This window comes from Carassius carassius, chromosome 26 (assembly GCF_963082965.1).
Source record: "Carassius carassius chromosome 26, fCarCar2.1, whole genome shotgun sequence".
Lineage (NCBI taxonomy): Eukaryota > Metazoa > Chordata > Actinopteri > Cypriniformes > Cyprinidae > Carassius > Carassius carassius.
Window position 1 is genome coordinate 11,357,636 of NC_081780.1, and position 19,272 is coordinate 11,376,907.

The 19,272-nt window shown below is 35.6% G+C and overlaps 2 protein-coding genes across 2 annotated transcripts; both read right to left on the reverse strand.

Moving 5' to 3' along the window:
• Positions 1-3,569: 3,569 nt before the first annotated feature.
• th2 (tyrosine hydroxylase 2) lies at positions 3,570-7,541 on the reverse strand. Its single transcript, XM_059511193.1, has 12 exons — positions 6,911-7,541; positions 6,016-6,193; positions 5,835-5,923; positions 5,666-5,733; positions 5,475-5,525; positions 5,203-5,348; positions 4,976-5,111; positions 4,823-4,892; positions 4,586-4,642; positions 4,292-4,387; positions 4,025-4,158; positions 3,570-3,923 (listed from the first exon to the last, which is right to left on the reverse strand). Exons 1-12 carry the CDS (start codon positions 7,139-7,141, stop codon positions 3,758-3,760), a joined length of 1,422 nt encoding a protein of 473 aa, XP_059367176.1. The 5' UTR covers positions 7,142-7,541; the 3' UTR covers positions 3,570-3,757.
• Positions 7,542-8,173: 632 nt separating this feature from the next.
• On the reverse strand, positions 8,174-19,046 carry pah (phenylalanine hydroxylase). The gene is made up of 13 exons (XM_059511194.1): positions 18,893-19,046; positions 17,870-17,986; positions 14,438-14,621; positions 12,673-12,761; positions 12,141-12,208; positions 10,900-11,096; positions 10,628-10,763; positions 10,443-10,512; positions 9,801-9,857; positions 9,574-9,669; positions 9,209-9,342; positions 9,015-9,130; positions 8,174-8,603 (listed from the first exon to the last, which is right to left on the reverse strand). The coding sequence occupies exons 1-13, from the start codon at positions 18,935-18,937 to the stop codon at positions 8,560-8,562; spliced, it is 1,353 nt and encodes a 450-aa protein (XP_059367177.1). The 5' UTR covers positions 18,938-19,046; the 3' UTR covers positions 8,174-8,559.
• Positions 19,047-19,272: the final 226 nt, after the last annotated feature.

The window sequence follows — 19,272 nt, forward strand, 5'->3', positions numbered from 1 at the left end:
AAAGGGGGTTACATCTGAATATTTGCACACACAGATTAAATAGATTTTTTTCCCCAGGTTGCATTGACTGCTCTAATATATGAGACTACAATGTTTCGAAAGTTTAGGACATGCTTATTCTATAACTTATTTTCTGTTTGGATTATGTATATGCTTTATTTTTTAAAACTGTTTTTTTTTTCCAAGGCATTATTAGATGCCAGGTTTTCCTTGTTCTAGCAAGATTTGGTTTAAAAAACAGTATCATAGCTATTAAATCATATCTTGAGATTTTAAAGCAGTATTTAACCTCAGAATCATCTCAAAGTAAAAAAAAAAAAAGTGCTAAAGTCTGATTTTGTGGTGGCTGACCAAATTTTTATAATTTTTATCTTTTGAAGTAATCAGAGTTGGTTTAGATGTTTAAAAATGTATAACAGTTGAAAACAATCTTTTGAAATGTAAAAAAGCAATCAAATTTAATCAGTTACATCAATAAATAAATTGGAAGTTACACTACATATTTCTTTTTAAATTGGGTAACTTGTATTCTGTAACCTATTACATTTCCAAAGTATCCTTCCTAACACTGCAAGTGGACAGGTTAAAGAGTTGGGGAAATTAACTGGTCCAACATGTAGCAACCCTGGAGAAGTTTTTTCTTGCAGTTCCTGAGACTTTTGCGTGTGCTCCATGTGTAACAGTAGGGCATATTGTGCCTGAGTATTAAGGTGAGACTGAAGTGGGTGCACAGAGAAGATGGGGAGAGAAATGAACCTACACTCTTTCAAGCCCGAAAGACAAGCCTGTATGATTCTTGGAGCCCAGAAGCACACCGCCATCCGCAATCATAACATGCTACTGCTCTCCTGGTCTGCTGGCTTTGTTTGAATAAGTTCAATGTGGTCTGAAACGAGGCTTTGGTAGAGCTGAACGTGGCTGGTGCTGGACCAGCTGCATAGCTTGGAGAAATCAATGTCAGCCTCTTCCACATACTCTCACACAAGGGACACTATTCCAAAGGATACAATAACTTTCTGAGAGAGCATTGAGAAATTCCTGAAAGGACTTTTAGAGAATATGATCACCACCTTCCCAAAATCTACTTTTAATTATCAATATTTGGTTAGGAACGATTTTAACCCAAGACTGCCATCTGGTGGCTAGATTACTGTGCCTGAGTCCTGTGAATATGCCTTTTATTAAGAACCAGCTGATTAGAGTAGCCTATGTAGCCATCTTATAGAAAGGATATGCTGGTTTTCATATGAAATATTTCAGTCAGCAGGAAAGATGGCAGTGTTGTGAGAGAGAATGCTTATGCATTTCTTCCAGCAGATGCTCTGTAATGATGAAGAAAGACTATGCAAGCCTTCCTTCAAAGGCCTAATGCCTTAAGCCTCCAAAGTTGGCAAGTAGTTTTAATGACGACAAAAAAACCCATCATGATCAAAGCAACTCCAACCAGGTTGAGAGCCTCCGCGCAGCTTTAGAGGCCTAATCCTATTCACTACTTAAGACAAAGCAAAAAGAACAAAAGGAAGGAGTGCGCTATTTGATTCCAGGAGATAATGTATTTTCATGAGGGCTCTCCTGGGTAAGTAGAAGTCTTTTGAGGACCAAGACTTGTGCTTGCACTTTCTTTCAACCAGTGGCTGAAAAGTGGCAGTATAGTGATGTATAGTGAATGTGATTTTCACATTTCCGAAACCTGATTTTTGCTCTCCACAATTTCCACAATACCAAAGGGAAAAGCTTGTATTCTGATGACGTGATAAGTTTTGGAGATTTTGTGGATAGAATTTCACATTAACCGTCAGTGGTTATCATATTGCTATGGTAACACACATTTGTTTTGAACGTGATGGATTCGGATCCAAGCTATGGTTTTCAGAGGGATTTGTGGGTTGGGTCGAGCTCCATGTAAAATGAGATACGAGGGACGATTAAGTGTTTGAATTTGGTTTATGAAAGCAGATGTCTGCTCCTCTTCTCTCTCCCACATTTATTACATTATTTGCTTGACGAACTCTCTCTCTGATCCGTTTCTTAGACACGATCAAGGAAAACAAAGGCCAGCCAGCTGATAGAACCTCATTTACCCCTGAACTCAATGAATTCCAGCACAGAGTGACCTGGTTGCTCGCTTTGTGGTTTCGCCTAGAGGATTGTTTGGCCTGTGCTGGGGCCAATATAGAGGAATACGCTGTGACCTGGTAGCCTAATCTTTTCGTATGAAAGGAACAGTTGCGTAGTTGTTCCTACACCATCTGTTGTGCAACCACAAGCTGTCAATCTGTTAAAAGTAGGGCTAATCCACTAAACGGTCTCCTTTCCTGCTGGAGCCAAAGCAGGAAAGATGATTCATTTATGATGCATTTAAGCAATATTATACTAGCAAGAAAGCTGCATTCTGAATATTAGCATGGCTGACATTGGGCCTTGGCCACGAGGTGACAGGTGATCACAGCAACAGCAGCACAATTAAGAGTGAGTTATTTATTTTGTACAAAGGTTCAGTAAAAAAAGGGGGAACATAATATTAAATAACAAACATGTTTGACAATGTTGCCAGTTACTTTATATCTTTTTGCTTCACCAAGGAAAATAGTTTCAAACGGAGCCTCGGATGAATTTAGTCATCACATCTCTGTATAAACATTCAGGCGTTTTCTGAATGAATCAGTGTTTCGAAAGAATCGATTATTGGTTAAATTAAGTGTTTGAATGAATCATCTATAAAGACAGTCTCTTGAGGCCATCTGCTGGATGTAACCTACAGAAAGAGTCCAAATGTAAAATCCCTCACAATAATGTATCAAATAATGAATATATTGTGTATGTGTAATTAATATAGCCTAAATATTGTAATTTGTTTTTCTTGTAAATGCATATGCAAACCAGACATGGATCAGGAATGCTGACTGATGGATTTTGCTGAAATTTACAAGTCTTTCCCCCAGTGACATCTGCATTTGATCCATTTCTGCTGAACTGGAAAACTGTGGCATGAGGTTTGAGTCAAAGCATGAAATCAAAGCACTTCTCTGTCACCTCTTTATGTTTACCACAGACTCTGTGTTGACCTCACCAGTGTCACAGTGCACATATACCCATTCTTTCTTTGGCAGCTATGTCTCTGTCTGCCTTTTTCTATTGCCAGACTGTGATCGAACAGTGTAGAAAAATGTAGGCAGAGTGTACTTTCTGTTTAGGGCCAGAAAAAAATCTAGTTTATTTTGGTTTTTACATTCAGTTTCCCACTGGTCCAAATAGCCTATGAATAATTTATTCATTCTGATATGGTTTATTCCAATATGGCCTTTGGATTTCAAGAGCTACATGTTTTAGGGGGATTTTGAATTATTGTGTTCATAATATAAAGATTCTTTATTACTATTGTTCATCCATGGAAATATTGAATTCCACAAAAGTTTCTTTATAGTGGCATAAAAAGGTTCTTTAGAATTTTAGAATGTTCTTCACAATAAGAAAGAAATAATTATTTTAAGAACTGTTCATTGAAAGGTTCTTTGAAGAAACAAAAATAATTATTCTATGGCATCGCTGTGAAAACCATGCAGCGGTAGTCAAAATAAAGATATTTATTATTTCGGTAAACAGAACTCTGGATTACATTTAAAGGTGATACATACACACACATACACATTTCAACACTGGACATTATGCAGTGTAATCTGCAATATTCATACACATCCAGAAAGGCTTTCAGTAAATAAATAGTTGTTACTGATGATACTGTATCTCGCCCTAGGGTTTATTTCTGTCCCAGCCTCTCCAGGGATTTATGTAAGATCTTCAGGTCGTCCCTCATCTGCGCTAAAACATTCTGGATCTTAGAAGGCTCATCCAAAACCTCCATGCTGCAAGTGTAGGGATCATATCTAATAGAGAAAGGCTTCTGTATTGTGGATGAATACTGCCTGTAGAATAACAGCAATTGCAGTCACTAATGATGCTTTCTGATCATTTGTACAACCTCAGTAAAAAGGTTTTTTTACAGATTGTCTGAGAAAACACCTACCTTAGCTTGCGTTTGGCATCCTCAAAGCTTTCGGACACAAAGTAAACAGGCTGATATGACTGGTCCTGGTAAGGTTGGACCGCAGTCTCAGCTGGACTGAAAGGTTTGTATTGCGGCTCATTAGAAAGAGCGTACTAGAGAAAGAAGAAAGATGCAATCCAATTAATTTCAAAGAAATGCAGTTTCTATTCATCACATCTATTCAGAACTGTTTTCAACATTGATAATAATAAGAAATGTTTCATGAGCTCCATTTTTTTTTCTTACCAAAAGTTCTCCATATGAGGACAGTAGTCCAGCCCCATAGGCCTTCACTGTTCCATTTTGCTTACAGAGACCAAACTCCACTGTAAACCAGTATAGCTGTTTGTGAAATTTAGAAATGTTTTATGAGGCTACACATATAGAATCAGAGAATTTATATGTAATAGCCATTTAACCATTTGTTTTGAATTTGTAATATGAATGATACAACACAAGGGGGCACTAAAGACTTGCTTCAATGCATTAAGCTTCAGCGAAGTATTCTCCAGCTGAATATTTCCATTAGGATGTACTCACTGTGGACAGTTTCTCAATGTCTTCATCTGATGCTCCAAGCGAGGCAAGTCCAATCTCCTGCAGTGTAAAAGGTTCAGTGTCAAATGCAACGTGTCCCAGTATTTCAATTCATGGAAAAACACTGATTGAACATTTAAAAAAGACTGATCTGTATTAACAAAGCATGCATGTTGAATGGTAGTTTCCCAGTTGAACTAACTGTTCATTTCAAGCTGATTATGTAGCACAGAAACATACCTGTGAAAACTGAGCAAATTCTTTGTCTGCAAGCATGGGAATGTGTCCAAGTAGCTCATGGCAGCAGTCACTTTTTAAAGAAAAATACAGTCAAAATATTAATTCTGTGCAATAAAAAGTTAATAAAATTCTGTTTTGTGTCTTTATACGTACGGTTCAGGGGAATGCATGGGAGCTGAAGGGTGACGAATGTACTGGGTACACTGGAACACCCGGAACGCTAGACTGGCTAGGAAGTCCCGAGCAGAAAGCAGCCCTGCCACTGGCCGTAACTGAAAACCTGTCCTCTCTGATCAAGAGCACACACAGGCACAGAACATAAGTCAGTGTAAATTTGCTAATTTTGCACGCACAGAAATACTGTAAGCAGGCCTGTTCACCTTTAAGAAATGCAGACACTTCTCCTAGCTGAGGGATCTTGTCCTCTCCATACAAACATTCACTCTCCAGCTGACCGAGGGCTTCTAGAAACTGTCTGCAGGCGTGAGTGGGGTACAGATTGCTCAGAGTCCTGTAGACCTCCCTCCTGCCTCATCACAAAAAGAGCTCTTAGAATCACGCGGTCGCACTAGTCTTCTCTAAACAGTTGATATGCAAATACAGGCATTTAGTTGACAGCGATCAAACTCAATAAAATAACTGGGAAACCTACCAAGTGGCAATCTCTTGTGGAGTGTATTCCACTACAGGTAAAGGGTCTCCACTACAATGACAAAAGAAAGATCATTTTTTGCCTAAAATATATATTTTTTGCTGTAAAAGAGAATCTCTGATTAGATAGCACAATAATAATAAAAATTGTTGTTGTTGTTATTTCAGATTAATTAATATCATGTGACTTACTGCTTATAGTTGAAAGCCAGTTCAGAAACTATTCCTCTTCGTTTTCTGTATTCTGGATCACTGAATCCCTAAATAATACAAACGTTATTTTCAATGATATACCAAATTATTTAAATGAGAATGTAAATAATGTCCTATTTTAAGAAAAGCACCACTGTTTTTCACTTACAGGGTGATCCTGGTCCAGATCGGGGTCATATTTTGTTATTAGATGATTGCATTTATCTAGGTCAGAAATCTTCTTTGGAAACCAAGGAACTGTGTGTTAAAATAAAATGAAAGGAACCTTGTAAAGTAGTTGAAAAGGAATGTCTGCTGTACATGTAATATGGAATAGATAAATCACCTACTCTTTTCTTCTTGCACTATTCTCACTTCATCTGCAACTCTTTTTAAGGAGTTGATGAAGATGTCAGTGTCGGAGCAGTGCACTTCACACCTCATGAAGAACTCCAGATCATCTCCACTGATTTTCTTCGACTTCCTGCTTGGTCGACTCTCTAAATGGAGGAGTTTGGCTTCAAAAGTCTAAGTAGCAAAACCAGACAAACATTTTTATTATGTTTTCATCACAAAACATTATTTATGGAACCTGCAATGAAAAAGACATGCATAATGCATATAGAGCCACAACTAAAATTTTACACAACTGAAAAAAGCAGCACATGTCTGTTATGTTTTTAGTGTGTTTTATGTGTTTGTTCCCAGAATAATTTTTTTTGCTGTTTTCGAATATATTTAGGACGGGGTGGTAATGGGAGATAATTATTTTGTGCAAATATATTTGATTACCAAAATAAATCCATGCACGTATTTTGTTCTGTTGGTGTCACATTTGTAACAACAGCTCTCATTGTAGTTGACATTAATTAACACAGTTTAGGTAATAAGATTTTTAATACCTTAATTTGCAGCAAAATAAATATAGAAAGGTACTCTGGAAAAAAAAACGGTATAGAAATAAGTTCCACTCAGTCAGAAATTGCTAGTAAAATTTCCAAACACTTACAAAAAGAAAAGGCAAAGGTTAACTAGTCTAAAGGCTGAATTAAATGTAAACAATTTGAAGCAAAAAAAAAGGTAATTTCTTGTAAATGTAGGGCCTAGCTACTGTTTCCATACGTTTAGGAAAAAAATCTAATCAAATAAAATAATTGGAAAAACACGATACAGACATCGAAACAAAATGTTACCAATACTGTAAGCTAATTTATGAGAGAAAATGACCAAAGTAAAAGCACGTACCTCAAAGACTTTGCCAGCCTTGAAGAAGCCTGCGTTCTTCTCATTTCTGAGCGCAAAGAGGATGTTGAGAGTGGCTTTACCGCTCTTCTCCTCCTCAAACACGAAGCTGTCCCCGCAGCGCGAGGGCCCCGGAGATGACGAGCCGCTCTCTCTGTCGCGCCGCGCGTCCTCGATCAGACTCCGCTTTCTGCCGCTCAGCGGAATAGTCTGCACTATACTGTCCGTCTTCATCGATTCTTTGGGGAAAAATGGGCCACTATATCTATAATTGCTAAATATATCCAATTAATATTTGAGTCGACACCAAATAAGGAGTCCAACTCTGTCGAAATGAGAAGAAAACTCTTTTGTTCACTGTGGGGCCAAAGCCCTACAATTTATATACAGACGTGCTGGACTTTATGTAAATGTGTTGCGTAAATGCAAGTCTAATTTTAAGCTGGGATGCGTCACGAGTTTGTGTTTTTCTTTTCCAGGCACCAAATACGAGCCGTGACACGTGACACTTCACAGGCGCTTCACAGCCAAAAGCGACAAGTTACATAAGCTAAATGCTGGTTTTTGTGAAAGGTCAGCACTAAATGAGTCTTTATTTGAAATACATAAATAAATAATAAGTGTCCTTTGTTTTTATAAGGGGTAAATGATACAAAAAATAAATAAATAAATAAATAAAATGCGGCATTGAGATTGTGCTGCTCTCCATGGTACTGAAACAGACCTTTCTGAACGCATGTTGTTCGCTTGTAAATGCAATAAATAATAATAATACATTAATATACTTTAATATAGATTTATTCTAATATTATTATTAATATATAAATAAAAATGGCAACTTAAAAAAATATATAATAATAGTTATTTTATTTATAACAATATTTACGGGTTTTTTTAAGTACATGTGACCAATGCATGCATAACATCTCAGGCTTCAGTACAGCAATAGATACATGATATATGCAGTAGGCTATGTTAAATTGCATTCACAGTCAAGCAAAACTTATAACTACAAATATCTTTCGTTAAGTTTGAGTATTTCAGTAATTACACTTTAGTTTAATGGAGCATATGAACGCATGTTTTAAACAAAAGCAGTTTATTAATGAAACTAATTCGTCTCCCAAATGCACTGGCTCAACACATGGTTTCAACAAGCCTTTGATCCCGTGATTCATTGATTGCGGCTTGTTTGGGAAAATTACAGCAACATTGTGCGACAACAAGCAACAGCTGAAGCAAATGGTGGACGGTAGGCAATCTGTATTTTTGTACGATTAAACTACTGAAAAAAATACAACATATAATATATAAAATAACAAATATTGCAGCAGCGGGTCTTAATGGTGCCCGAAGCTTTTTGGTATTTACATGCGATTTGTTTTGCATGGGTATTTTCTCCCGTGTTATTTCGTTATATGTCATTTAAATACGTAGTGAGTAAATATATTTGAGCTAGCAAAATTAGTCTATAAATATGTTCTACATGCAATACATAAGAACTAATTTAATATTTCATATCATGCTCTCTCTCTCTATCACAGCTTGATTAGAAAAGGTATGTTGTATATGAGCCTGAAAAGCAATACAGACGATGCTTATTTTAGCCTGTTTGATTTTCTAGCATTTCTTCTTCATCTTCCACCATCGTTTCACTCCATCTTTCGCAGGGCATTGCACAGGATCGAGATCTCGCCTAGGAAGAAAAAAACAAAAACATAATTTTGGGATCATAATGGGATTAAATTAAAACGTACAAACCATGGTAAACAAAACGAAAAAATCATAAAACGGCTGGTTTAGTCACTAATCATAAGATACAATGATGTGCATTGTATTAAAAAAGTGTCAAATTGAAACTGTGCAGCTAGTACACCAGGGAGTTAGGCTACTATAAATTTGCCAACCCATTAAAGCTAAAAACTACAATTGAATTGCTGTAAAAAAAAAGTACTTACATTGGACATTGTAAAAATCATTAATACAACCTTCAAATGCTCCTTCCTGTTGTCTTTACTTTCAGTAGAGAATTCTCCTGATTTGTATTCCTAATTCTTGTATAATAGGGAAAATTTAGTTTAAGTGCAACATTATACTGAAGACACACCGCCGATGTTGTCAGCCAGGTTCTTCAGCTGCTGTGTGTTGTCCAGCATCTCGATTCTCTGTGTGTAGGCATTATAGCGCACAGAGAAAGGTCTGGGAATGGTGGAAGCAAATTTGCTGTAAAAACAAAATGAAAAAGTATATATAACTGGAAAAATGCCGAGGCAAGGGCTGATTTAATTGTAGTCACTTTACCTGACTTTTTCTTTGGCATCCTCAAAACTTTCAGCCACAAAGTAAACTGGCTGGAACTCTGTAATGGGATACTGCTGCAAGCAGGTCTTCTCTGGCTCGAAGGGCAGAAGTTTGGGCTTGTCCGTCAAACAGTACTGCAAGACATTAGATTAACATCTCATTTTCAGTCTGTTCTCCACTTCAGCCATGCTTTTGTGCATCAGTGTCATGTCTCTGCTTTTCACTACACTAATGACACAGTAAACTCAATTGGGCTGCTAACTTCTTTTCTAAAAGCTCAAAGCAAAAAGCCAGTTGCCTTTGTTGGGTTAGAGCACAGGGCATGAACTTGAAGGAAGTATTCTGAGAGGTAACACATACAGTACCTGCAGTTCACCAAAAGAGGAGAGCAGACCAGCACCGTAAGCCTTTACTTTATCTCCTTCCTTGCACAGACCAAATTCCACAGTGAACCAGTAGACCTGCAAAAAATAAACATTATAATCACACAGCCGCTTTGAGAGAGACAAATATATCTCGCGGTCTTATAACATGACTGGCCTCAGTTAAAATGTGGAAAATTATTATTTTTGTAACCTAAAGCAATACTCACTGTGGCCAGCTTCTCTATGAACTCATCAGGGGCGCCCAAAGAAGCGAGTCCAATTTCCTGGTCAGACAGAAATCAACATTTGATATTTCATTGCTGACAAATGCACATTAGATAAAAAGTCTGCAGCAGATATTCTCTAGAAACCCACATAAGCATACTATTTCTGTAAATAATGTATATATATACACACAAATACAATATATTCTTAGAAAATATTTACATGTATTTATATATATTATACAATAATATATTTCATATATAAACGTAACATATTTTTCTTAAATATATACATGCATGTGTGTGTATTTATATATACGTCATAATATTTATATATACTTTTATTTTGGATGCGGTTATTCATGATTAATCGTTTAACAGCACTAATATCTATATATTAATTATTACTATTAAAAAATTTTACAGAACTGTGAGAATAAATGTCAAAATTTAAGATGTATATAATTAATGTAACGTCTTTTATTCAAATTATAATTTATATTATATTATATTATATTATATTATATTATATTATATTATATTATATTATATTATATTATATTATATTATATTATATTATATTATATTATATTATATTATATTATATTATATTATATTATATTATATTATATTATATTATCAAACCTGTGAGAACTGGGCAAAACTTGGGTCAGCAAACAGTGGGACATGACCCAGCAGCTCATGACAGATGTCCCTTAGGAAACAAATCACATTTATCTTTTCCTTTGATCACTTTTCACAGTTCTGAAATATATTTGTGCCATTTATTTCAAACAAAGCTGTAACCAATTCTTGGTCTGTATACTCACGGTTCAGGTGTGTACATGGGTTTGGAGCTGTGGCGAATGTACTGTGTCGAGTGAAACACTCGGAAGGCGAGACCAGCTAAGAAGTCACGTGAGGAGAGGAGACCGGCCACAGGACGCAGACGAAAACCTGTGCATGCTGAGAAATCAAGAAAGGGTGAGATATGTAGTGTAGAAGTGAAACACTAGTTTTCTTTTCTGTTTTTTATTACACACTAAAACTTCATTTTACATCCCCTTCACCTGACTGTATTTGAGTTTAAAGCAGCTCTTACTCTGCAGGTAGCGTGAGATGTCCTCTAGCTGCGGGATGTTGTCCTCACGGTACCCGCAGTACTTCTCCAGCAGTGGAAATACACGGTTGTGTTCACGACAGGCATGTGTCGCGTACAGAGTCTTAAGCTCTCGAAAAACTGTTCCCCATGTGGCCTTCTCTTCAGCCGTGTATTCAACACGAGGAATAATCTGTCCACTAACAAAGGAGAGGGATGCTTATTTCATATTTAATAAACCATGTATTTAAATACATTTGTCTAAACAGTATACAACAAAACTAACAAACCTGATTTTGAGATATACTTTGCTTGAAAAGCATACTTGTGCATATTTACACTACCAATTTAATATTTTGTAAGTTTTTTTTAAAATAACAATTTAATCATTAATAAACTTTTTTGTCGAAACTATGATACACTACCATTAAAAGGTTTATAGTAAGTATATAAAAATGAACATAAATATAAAGCATTGATTGTAATTAGAATTATTAATAAACGAGAAACAATAATAACTGATAACAACTGAAAAAATACACATATTAGATGTCAATGAAGAGTAATATCTTAATTATTCAACATTTTGAACATTAGTGAATACTTTTTTATGTGGCCTAAAGGGATGTTACACCCAAATATAAAAACTTTTTCTGCTGTTTTGGACCCCATTAACTTTCATAGTATGAATAAAAATGGTTGAAATATTCTTCAAAGTATCTCCTCTTGTGTTCCACAGAATAAATAACATCATACAGTGTGGAGCGACATCAGGGTGAGTAAATAATGACAGAATTTGCAATTTTCTGTAAACTTCCCCTTTAAGTATAAAAAACACTTTTTGGGTCCCATTGTATTTTTATACCCAAACCATCCTAAAACAGGGGTGATAAATGAAACTAAGCATATACTCTATAGCATGTACGTCACATCTTTGTCATATAAGTGATGAGTGGTGTTATTATTTATGGATCGTGTATGTAAATGTGTGCTTCCTCAGGGGGCGTAGCATTCAACGCTCCTGCCCTTTGTAGTGGCCATGTGAATAATGCATCTCAATTATGATGACAAAGCTCCCGGCGCTCCGGACTGCACTGGGACCCTGTAATTTAGCCCTTTTGTTAGGCAGCAGGAGTAATTTTCCATAGAAAGCACGACAAAACAACAGGGAAAGCGTTAGAGGTGGGAACAATCCCTGTAGCCCATGGGAAAGTAGTACATGGGGGAGAAAGGGCTATAGTTACTGTCTGTAGTTGTAGGCAATGTCAGCAAATTCCTTCCTTCTGGCGCGGTACACGGGGTCCGTAAAGCCCTGTGAATGACAGCGATGTTAGAGTGTGAGAGAAAGTGGATCTACAACTAGTTTTGATCTCGAAGTAGCCTTTGACAGTGTTACTCAGTCTCGTAGAGGAGACTCATTCAAATGAGGCCTTTGTAGAGTGTTTGCTGCTCATGATGAATGCATTTCAGTTTAATGACGGCTGGAAAGGGGCAATTATTTATAATTACAGGGGCTCAATTAAAGCGATGACATCAATTTGAGAGCCCCCGCCCGTTTCCATTAGAATAGAGAGTGATGCAGATCCTGACTGTGGGCTTTTAGTGTCGCATGGACCAACTACGCATCTTTCAAAATACACCCACCCACACACACGCATGCGTTTGAAATAAAAATGAAGAAGTTTCCTCTCACGCTCACTTTCGCTCTTTTCTCTGATCATACAGATGGTCACTTCAAAAACACACACACACACACACACACACACAGTGTCTTACAGGATGGTCTGCATCCAGCTCGGACCCGTAACTGAGAATCTGATTGGCAAAACGATCCAAGTCCTGGATGTCATTGGGGAACCATGGAACTTTTGATGAGAGGGAAAGAAGGAGAAATGTTTATGCTTAATGATTAAATAATGAATTACATAATCCATACCATTTAAGCCCTGTTGACAACATTATTTTTCATATAGTGTGTCTATCCTTGTAAAAAAAAAAAAAAAAAAAAAAAACATTGACTGTTAAAATAAGTTAATTTTAACATACTTTTAAATAATATCTAAACAGAAATAATACACAGAATGCAATGTTTTCAGACACATAATTGCATTTTAATTAAATGAAAATGTATTAAAGTTCAAATGTATATTAAATTACTTCTACTATTTCGAATATGGTTAAAGTGTACGATTGAATGTATTGACAACCATTTAAGTTAAACTAAAATACATTTAATTTAAAATATACTTAATTTATATGTAAATTATTTTACATTTATTTGTATTTAAATATATTTTTAATTTAGTATGCTAGTCGACACATTAAAACAAGTGTCCTTTTGTAAATATACAACAAAAGATTTTAAAAAGTACTTTGAAGTAAAACCTTTAATTTGACATTATTACAAAATACGCATTTCAAAAGAATATTTACTGATGAAAGTAGTTTCTCTTTATACAAATATGTGGCCTTTTACAGTACAAGTACATTTTTTAAATATATACTTTTAAGACTTAAATACACTACAAGTGCACACTCATTACTCAGGGTATAGTAATGCACTTACAGTGTAAATCTGTGGGGCAATGCATTTTTATTTTAAGAATAAATGCTAACTTCTTAAACAACTTTACAACTCAAATAACACATTTCTGAATATAAGAAATTATATAAGTGCTGCCCTCCTCTTATAAACCTTCCAGAATTACTTGAAGATTTATTTATATGAAGATTTAGATTTATATGAAAAGTATTTAAGAGTTTCCTAATTTAAATTTCAATGAGATCTATAGTGTTTCTATTCTCTTTATTAAATTGAGATTAATGTACTAAGTTCTAAATATGTGAACTTGTTAATATCGAATGCTGTGTTCGCTTATGCTGGCATGCTAACAAAGATGGATGACACAGTAGTAAACAGAAAGCATTGTTTGGCGAATGAGCCAGAGGGTGACCACGCAGTCCTGGCTATGAGGCTACATCTTGCTCTACAGCAGCTAGATTTATGAGAGTTAAAGCTCTTTGGAGGTCCAGCCATCAGTACAGAGTTCAGCAACCAGCCTGGGGCGGTCTGAACAAAAGGCCAAGAACTGAAGACCCTGACTGGTTTTCCTCATCGGCCATAAATATCCATAAATGTCCCCTGCTCTGTGTTTTCTTATTGTGTAAGGGGGAAATTGTAATGGGGTCTGTTGGTCTGTCAGTCTTTGTACTGAACTTTGACCCCCACCCTGCTGAACTGACTCTTGAATAGAAACAAGACATTTCAGTCTATCTCTAAGAGTCTGTTTGTCCTCAAAAACTAAACTAATGAAATTCTGGAAACAACCATAAGAGAGGCCGAGTAAAGGCCTTTGTCATCCATCTCCACGATGACATTTATGAAGTCTTACAACATGTGTTCTATTTCTGTTCCTCATATTCTAAGCCATTCTGCTCTCACTCTCTTGTTGTGTTTCTGTCTGACCTTGAAATGCTGTAGCAGCTTTTTATTTCTTTTCTTGTGGGGAGCGATGAGTTATTCATCAGACTGTTGTCTCACCTGTGTCTTTCTGTTTGTTGCGAGACAGTTCATGAACTTGGCCACTTATCTGGGTGCGCAGACTATCAACAACTTCATCTAGAGCTTTAGAGGAGGCCTGATCCACACTGATGAAGAACTCATATTCTTCTTTGTTGTCGCGTGATGGACGGGACTCAATGTGGGTCAGGTTAATGCCTTTGTCCTGCAAAGTACATACATGTAACATACATGTACACAATGCTGCATTATATTACATTATCTATCTATCTATTTGGATATTTTTGTCCCTGGACCACAAAACCAGCAATAATATGGATTGTAGGACAAATATTTGGTCGAGATACAAATATGTGAAAAACTGGAATCTGAGGGTGAAAAAAAACAAAAAGGTAAATATTGAGAAAATCATCTTTAAAGTTGTCCAAATAAAGTCCTAATCAATACATATTACTAATCCAAAATTTAGTTTTGATATATTTACGGTAGGTAATTTACAAAATATCTTCATGGAACATGATCTTTGCTTAATATCCTAATGATTTTTGGCATAAAAGAAAAATCAATAATTTTGAACCATACAATGTATTTTTGGCTATTGTTACAAATAAACCTGTGTGACTTAAGACTGGTTTTGTGGTCCAGAGCTACATTTAGAGTAAAAAATAAAATACTTTATAACTTTAAGTAAGTTACATAATATATATATATATATATTTATATATATATATATATATATATATATATATATATATATATATATATATATAATGTTTGAAAATCTGAAAGTAACAGTTTAGCTTTCAACACAAGTTTGATGTTTAGATAGTCCATATGCATAATATGCATCACAATGTGTAAACACTAGGTGGCACTCCAGGACAATCCTTCTAACAAAATTTTTATTTTTTAAATAATAATAATAACATACAGCACTGAGGGAAAATATCCACTACAGACTGAGTGATTCACTTTAATAACACTTTAATAAAATTGTTATAAAATTTCACAAACCCCTAATTAGAAGATGTGTATGTTATAAAATGTATCATGAACATGACATGATTAAGAGCATTTGATAATCATCTTTTGTGTGGTCCTCTCTTTTCTAATTTAAGTAGCATTTAATACATTATTGTAGTGGATCAGTGACCACATTCACATTGTGGCAGCAACTGAGAATCGCGTGTGCAGCTTTTCTTCAGCCAACAGGAGAGTGGGAGTTTTGTTCAAATTGTACTGTTTCAACCAAAGCATGCTTGAATTTATGTGTTTTTACACACAGAGAGGGAGGACACCCACTGCTGTTTGCTATAGGCCTGCAGAGGAGGCGGATGGGGCTTACAATGTCTTAGACCTTCTCTGGACCTTTTTCAATATCTTCCCTCTCTGTCCATGTGGTGCTGATTGACTCCATATGGATTTGCATCCTTTAACTTTCAAAAAACAACACAGCAGAGAATTACTGCATCATTTTTCTGCATGCTTGGCATTTTTTGCAGCGCTGGGTTCACATAATTGTGCTCAGTGTCAACAGGTTCAGTCAGAACAGTCAATGTTTCAAATGTGTGTATATGTTTTTTATATGTATAATGTTACAAAACCTCTGTTAATCTTTGGTCCAGTTGATAATATTTGCTTTTCTATTTGTTTACTTCTGGTTTGCATCTTATACTGCCTTGGCAAGGTATTAATCATAACGACTTGCATTATATTAATTATTAATTAATTAATTAATGTTCTATTTAAATTGAATTAATTATGAATATATAATCAGATATGCTGTTGGAGCTGGATAGCTAATTCACAATAGCCCTTATTCATATATCTATAATCATTAATTATTGTTGCTTTCAGTCTTTCAAAAACATAATTTCCCCAAATAGTAAACATTCAGTGTGGGCTGCAGGAAATTGCTTTAAATTGGGTTAAAATGAAGCTGGAAAGTGTGTGCGGGGTATCCGGGGTGAGGGTTGGAGTAGGGGGTGTTTTTATGGGGTGTTTTAAAGGGGGTGGAGTAGGATGGTACGGCAGAGCCAATCAGAATCCACAGGCTGAGCTTTTATCTTTATAGCGGCTTTAGGGGGTGCATGGTTGGCACACATCCCTTAATGACTTGCACGAAAGCATCAGAGATTTTAGGCTCATTTGTTTGGTTACTGAGTTTCAGGAAAGCACAGCATATTTTGATCCGCAACATGTTGTGCTTATGTAATAATTTCCATATAATCAGTAAATGAAATCTCTACTTGGAAGCACGCTTCATTGCACGTAGGCAGTAGAAAAGTCAACATCCCGAAAAAAAAATCAACTGAACTTTAATACAAGAACTTTGGAGATGATTCAAGAAATCTTGGCACTATACAAGACACGCGCACTGCGCACCTTTCATCTCAAAGCACTATTCTGGTTGATATTACTGATTTTTCTATGTGCTTGCCAAGAACAAGACACAATGATGTGTTTTCAGTGGCTTTAAGCTTTGTCTTGCCCTTTTTAGTTTATTTACATTCACTGAATTCATAACAAAAATGAAATTATATATAAAACTAAACTTCAGGGTCAGTAAAATGCATTTCATGTATTTTGCTAAGGCTGCATTCATTTAATAAAAAATAATAATAATAAAAAAAACGTAATATTGTGAAATAGCACTGTAATTTATTTATTTTTCTTTATAATAACTATTTTCAATTATAATTTATTTTACAATTTTATTAATTTCTATGATGACAAAGCTGAATTTTCATCAACTGTTATCCCATTCTTCAGTGTTACATGATCATTCAGAAATCAGATAATTTGCTAAACCAGTGCTCAAGAATCCTTTTTTATTATATCACAGATGAAAATTATTGAAAATTGTAATAAATTGTAAAATACATAATACATTTTTCTGGATTCTTTTATAATTGGAACAGCTTTATAATTGACTTTTTCTATAATTTAATGCCTCCTTGCTGAATAAAATTATTTCTTTCTTTCCATTTTTTTTCAATGAATCTCCCTCTCCTGAGTTATTATCTTACAGCATTCATACCTCAGCTTAAATTAATATGCCATGTTTTCATAGCTGACAGAAGCTTTACGGTTCATTTAGATTTTATTTTTCTTGTTCTGGCACACAGTGGCACAAAAGTACCTTTAAAGACAAGTTAATTGATTTTCATTGCTCCTAGTATATGTATATGCAAAATGTGTACTCTTTCTCCGTGTTACAAAATTATTTACATACTGAAGCTGGTTGAAAATCTCTCTCTCTCTCTATCTGTCTATATATATATAACATTGCTGTGAATGTTAGAAAGAAATGCCATGCAATGAAAGAAATGCCAGTGTATATTAGAGAGAGTATAGGAAAAACTGCGAAAAATGGATAGACGTACAACCATACAAAGAGACACTGAAAAGGGCAAATTATGCAATTCAAATGTTTTTTGTCAAGACACTAACCTCAAATAGTCTTAGAGCTTTTACAAGAGCGCCAACTTCCTGCTTCAGAGAGAAGATGCAGGACACCACTCCTGTTTTGTTTAACGGTTCTTCCAGGTAGGATGAGGTCAGAGAGCCCTGTTAAACAAACAAATGTTGAGACACTCAAACAGTTGCACTCATCATCAAACATGCATGAAATGAGTACAGAACAGTCATTTAAAATGGATTTTTAAGGGCTTTGCACTTGTTTAATTTAATCAGTATCCACATATTTTTTTCTTCGGTATTTGAAATGAACATTAGTTAATCTTTTCCCATAGTGCCAAGGGACCCTGAATGACCCCTCTCTGTCTGTGAATCCAATCACTGCCTGTATTTTTTTAGGATGCAACGCTCTCTGTTACACATTAGCAAATGACTTTAGACTTTAGACTTTAAAACTCTCAAGTCACACTCACATTCCTATGAACCTACATTCCTGTGAGTCAGGTATCAGTATCATAATGTTCACCCCTATTTTGGCACCCTTATTTTGCCATAATACTTTTTAAGGAACAAAAAGTAATATAAAATGTACCTCAGGACATCCAAAATATAAAAGTAAAAAAGCCAACAATTATTGTTTTGTAGCATTACAAAACAATTATATCAGTTTTAACAAATTAGCAGCCTAACTGTTCTCTGGAGTCTTCCAGCTGATGCTATACTGTGTCAGCCTTCGTTTTGTGGTCTGAAAAGAAATTTCCAGTTAGGTCTAACAAAAATGAGAATGAGCTGGGTTGTCACTGACCAATTGTAGGACCACTCAGAATTTTCATTTTGACTTTTCTGAAGTAGCTATACATACATAGGCCCATACAAGTCTTATTTGCATTGTAGTCTACATGTCTTTGTTCTTGTTATGTCTAATGTTGGGGTAATGGTATTAAATGACATGCTTTAAACATGTAATATGATATAAAAAACAAGTTTCAATTTTATAATTATTAATTAAATATATTGCAATATAATGACAATCATTTTAGAGTGAAGTTTGTTCACCTTCCTCTCTAGATCCCCGTTCATCTGTCTGAGACCTGCGTCCATTCTTGCTTCAGTCCTCAGGTGATGTTGATTTGCTGGATGCCTCTATGCTCTTTGTGCTACCCATCCAAAACTCCTGGCATTTAAAAGTACCACGTGACACCACACCCCCTGGAACGTCCCGTGTGCGTGTCACGCGACGAGATGCCCATAAACCCCTGGGATATTTGGAAGCTGCCACCACAGCCCATCTGGTTTGTGTTGTCCAGTAAGAAAGAGTTTGCAGGGGGAGTTTTGGGTGAGAATGAAGTTCAAAGTCAGCATTTCGTAACGTTTGCTTAACCGTTTTGTTTGTCTTCTTACTTGATGTAATAGTTGTATTAGTAAATTACTAAAAT